The sequence below is a fragment of the Sinocyclocheilus anshuiensis genome, unplaced genomic scaffold (assembly GCF_001515605.1).
Source record: "Sinocyclocheilus anshuiensis isolate Anshui unplaced genomic scaffold, SAMN03320099.WGS_v1.1 scaffold1341, whole genome shotgun sequence".
Classification (NCBI taxonomy): Eukaryota; Metazoa; Chordata; class Actinopteri; order Cypriniformes; family Cyprinidae; genus Sinocyclocheilus; species Sinocyclocheilus anshuiensis.
In genome coordinates, this window is record NW_015553274.1 from 1,412,125 (window position 1) to 1,417,107 (window position 4,983).

General features: G+C 36.5%; 1 protein-coding gene and 1 pseudogene across 1 annotated transcript in view; one reads left to right on the plus strand and one right to left on the minus strand.

Annotated features, from left to right (window-relative positions):
- Positions 1 to 1,561, plus strand: part of LOC107668215 (DDB1- and CUL4-associated factor 4-like) — a 4,928-nt pseudogene extending 3,367 nt beyond the window's left edge.
- Positions 1,562 to 2,644: 1,083 nt separating this feature from the next.
- Positions 2,645 to 4,983, minus strand: part of LOC107668199 (zinc finger FYVE domain-containing protein 1-like) — an 11,734-nt gene continuing 9,395 nt past the window's right edge. Inside the window, exons 8-9 of the mRNA XM_016459992.1 lie at positions 3,485 to 3,601; positions 2,645 to 3,240 (exon numbers count right to left, since the gene is read on the minus strand). Of these exons, the coding sequence (XP_016315478.1) occupies positions 3,008 to 3,240; positions 3,485 to 3,601 (350 nt within the window). The 3' untranslated portion in view covers positions 2,645 to 3,007. The remainder of the gene's footprint in view (positions 3,241 to 3,484; positions 3,602 to 4,983) is intronic.

The window sequence follows — 4,983 nt, forward strand, 5'->3', positions numbered from 1 at the left end:
ACATCATGTCTGTCACTTTCTGTCTCCTCCTACTTCCCAGTCTCCCTCAATTTTACTATAATTTAATTGTGCTCTCTGTCATTTTTACCTCATTTTACAGAAATGAATGATTTGTGTAATGCTGCATCTATACCACTAAATTTAAGAACAAGTCCAAGTCGACAACACACAAAAAAAGAGTGCACCTTTTGAAATGCATAATAGCCCTAAATACAAAAAAAATATCTTCTACAGCATGTTTAAACTCTCCAGGATTTTAAAAGTTATAGTGAATGGCAGTTTTTGGTTTATCAAAATATTTATCAAAAACCAATAGCTAACAGTTATCTAGTTTACAAAATTTGTATTTATCCCTTGTACACATGTATTTGGTAAAATTAGGAAGTCTTTCTAATTTGACAAGGAATCAGGTTTTTTTTACTCTTAATAATAACATTCTGCAGGGGAAAGCTTTTGTAAATATTATCTCACGTTTTTTTTTTTACTTTATGCATGTGAGCAAAGGTATCTGTGTGACACTTTGTGCCATGTTCCTCGTATTTTAGGCTCCCGTGCTGTTCAACGGCTGTCGCTCAGGAGAGATCTTCAGCATTGACCTGCGTCAGCGTGACAGAGGTCGCAGTCACGGTTGGAAGACCAGCCGCTTCTTCCAGGAGTCAGCCATCACCTCCATCCAACTGCTACAGGATGAGAACTACCTCCTCGCTGCTGACATGCTGGGCAAGGTCTGTCTATGATAAGCAAATAAAATGACCACAGACCATCATGCTATTAATAACAATTTAGAGCTTTGAATGATCCTATTTTTATTCTCCCTTCATATTGTCACTGAACAGATAAAGCTGTGGGACATCCGTGTTAAGCGGTCCGTCAAACAGTATGAAGGACACCACAATGAATATGCCTATCTACCCATTCATGTCAATGAGCCAGAAGGATTGCTGCTTGCTGGTACATATTTTTCATATAAACCAGTTTCAGTTCAGTGCAATCGCAATGCTTGTACCACATCTCATTGTGTGCTGTTTGCAGTGGGTCAGGACTGCTACACCCGGCTCTGGAGCCTCCACGACAGCCGTCTCCTCAGGACCATCCCCTCACCTCACCCTGCAGGGAAAGACTCCATCCCAAATGTGGTGTTTTCCTCCCAGCTGGGTGGGAGTAGGGGACTTCCTGGACTCCTTATGGCTGTTCGTCATGATCTGTACTACTACTCTTACAACAAAGACTATCAGGATGGACTAACACTGGAGGGTCAGTGCTAACAGTTAACATCTAAAAACGAAAATCAGGCTGCTGTGTGGAAAATATATCTGTTGGCATTGTTACTGTGTCCTACTGACCGCAATGTTGCCATTTTACCATTTGCCTTTAGTTTTTTTTAGAAACATTCTGGATTAGACTATGATGGATTCAGAATACTACTTGTCCGTTATATCATCAATAGATGGATTTTTGTAAAAGATTTTTAGATATAATATCTAAATTATAGTCACTTGAAACATACCTCCTAAAAGTGCAATTTCATGTTTGTTTGTTTTTTTTCTTTTGGGGAAACGTTTTGCTGGAACTTTTTGTAAAAAAAAATGTTAAAAAAAGAGGGGAAACATTCAATTTTCAAAATAAATCCAAACTTTGTTTATCTGTATCTTTAGTTCAAATCCCAACATGAATTTAATGTTTTAACTGTTTTTGTTCATAAAATGACAACGTTGGACCCCATTGACTGTCATTTTATAGGGGAAAAAATAAAATCAAAATATCTTCTTTTAAAAACATACAGGTTTGGAACAACACGAGGGTGAGTAAATGACGACCACATTTTTTGGTTGGGGGGGGTAAATAATAATAATTTATTTATTTTAAGGGGGGTGCACTGTCCCTTTAAGTACAAATATGCATTTACACATTTTTATATTTAAGCCACACTCTTAGAGGTACTCAAGTTTAATTAGCATTCAAGGTGCAAAGAACATAAAATGATATTCATGTTTCTTATGTCTGTGTCAGTCATCCACACATGATGGCTCACTGAGTCTACGATAACCTGATTCTACATAACGAGTGTTCATTTGGCCAAGAAAACAATTTAACTGACAGTGATCATAACACATACCAGGGGCTAAATAAGAGCAAATACCAGCGTTGTGTTAAGAGTCACTATGCAGTTTGATTCGGCAACAGTGGTACTGATTCATTAAAGAGGTCCGTTTTTAAAAACTTAAAACAAAAACGCCCTGCTCGAGTACACACATTTAAAATAAATGATAAAGAATTATGCTGAACAACATCTGATAGTTTAGCATGATCATGCCAGATCTGTTCCATAATAAGCAAATAATAGAAACAAATAGGAATTAATCTAAAATCTACACTAGGGTTTCTTGGAGGGTAAAGGAATGCTAAACAATATGGACAATCTTGGGTTTTAAACGGGTAAAAGCAAATGAACGGAAAATTTTTCCTAAAACTGAAAATTGAATAACACAACAGGATGGTAAACAATCATTTGTGCACCGGTCTATGTATCACGTAGAGGCCATATGTTAGCTGCCTTTACCCACAGGAAGGCCCATATGGATCTGCAGTCACAGAAATAGAATGGACATAATTCATATTTTGCACCTTTGATCATGTTTAACACTTTTTTTTTCTACCTTGTTTAAACCCATTCTGCAGATTTTCCCAAAAACGTTAATTCCATCTGGGCCTGCCCACAGGTAACATATTGCATGGTAGACAAAGGATTGTCGAGGGTCTGACATACATTTATTTTCCTGCTGGATTTAACCATTAAAAGAAGAAATTACGTAGGCCATTACATGTTAAACTGTGAACAGCTTATGTAGGAGCATGATGTGAATGAAGTGTTGGAACAAAAGGCAGAGATGTTCCTCTCAAACAATCATTCATTGGTTCGAGAGCAGTGCTTCTTCCTTCCCAACCTGTTCTGAAGCACTGGCCAAATACGAGGGTGTCCTATAATGTGGAGTGATGTTCGGCTCTGCTAGAGCTCTTCAGATTTCTGGCTGCAGGTGATGCACACCCGCACAGGATGGTCCCAACCCCTGGAGGGCACGGCCAGGCGATCAGGGGAGCAGTCGTTACATACTCCTTGTCCACACGCACGGCAGTGATGGATGGAGAGACGGGCATTAAACTCACGCTGGCACTGGTGGCAGCAATGAATGTCTTGGTCAGGGACCCAATATGCTGGACGGGCGGCATCTTTTACCAGACCTAGTAAATGCATTTGATCATTTATATACGCTGAGATATTCCTGCACAAGTATGTAACTGTTCTGAAATGAAAATGCTTAATCCTAAAAATCACAGAAAGAGTTACTTGAACAAGCCAAAGGTTTATTATTAGTAAACATTATAATAGATTGACACTCAACAGTATTTCCAGTGCGTTCATATTAGTATTAACATACTGTCATGTTAACATTTTTATAGGCTCTTAGAGGAGTGAAGAACTCACCAAAAGGGATGTCTATAGCAGTGACTACCGCTCCTAATGTGTTCTGAACAGCTTCTCCCACCTTCCTGGCGATCAGAGTCCCACCTTGGTCCTCTTCCAGCGCTGCATCCAGTAGTTCTGTGTGAGACCAGTTTTGATATTATTCATATTATGGATTGAAATACTGCATGTTTATGTCACAACATGTTGCACCAGTGTCTGATGCCAAGGGTGTAGTACTTTCAGAATTATTCAAACCTGTGTAAATCATGCATTGTTTGTGTTTTTGACATTATTTAGCAAGGCGTTATTTGAGATATAAATGATTTGATAAAGCACAGTAGATTATGATAAAGCAATCACTTTTGAGCTTCTTTCTTCATTAGTTTTGAAATTATTATAATATGTACACTGCCGTTCAAAAGTTTGGGATCAGTAAGAATTAGTTTTTTTAAAGAAGTCTCTTACGCTCATCAAGGCTGCATTTATTTTATCAAAACAATTGTGAAATATTTTTGCAATTTAAAATACCTGTTTTCTATTTTAATATACTTTAAAATATAATTTATTCCTTTGATCGAAGCTGAATTGTCATCAGCATCATTACTCCAGTCTTCAGTGTCACATGATCCTTCAAAAATCATTCTGATATGCTGATTTATTATCAATGTTAGAAACCGTTTTTGCTGCTTAATATTTTTATGGAACCTGTGATGTTTTTTTCAGGATTCTTTGATGAATAAAAAGTAAAAAAGAACAGCATTTACTTAAAATAGAAATCTTTTGTAACAATATAGTATACACTACCATTTAAAAGTTTGGGGTCAGTATTTTCTTTCTTTCTATTTTTGAAAGAAATTAATACTTTTATTCAGAGGTGTTAAATTGATAAGTGACAGTAAAGACTTATATTGTTAGAAAAGATTTCTATTTTGAATAAATGCTGTTCTTTTAAACTTTTTATTCATCAAAGAATCATAAGAAAAAAGTATCACAGGTTCCAGAAAAATATGAAGCAGCAAAAACTGTTTCCAACATTGATAATAAATCAGCATATTGGAATGATTTCTGATAGATCATGTGACACTGAAGACTGAAGTAATGATGCTGAAAATTGAGCTTTGCATCAGAGAAATAAATTATATTTTAAAGTATATTAAAATAGAACACTGTTATTTTTAAATCCTCGACTTCATTTGGCTCATGTCGACTAACCGGCAAAATACCGGAAGTGGCGCATTTCACAGACGAGAATGTATAAAACACATTTTGTTTGTGTTTTCCAAGGCTGCATGATATTAAACCCATTTAAAAATAATCAAGCATAATTGTGATTTCACAAACGCTACGATTTAATTAAATAATTATATGCGATGCAGTTCTAATACAGCATATGCGCTTTAATTATGTACTTGCGTCACACAGCAGCTCCGTTCACAGTAATTCCACAGGAACTGTTATCATTTACATGTGTGGAGCGTCTCAAACTCCATCTCTGCATGTTGTTGTGAGTTTGGGTT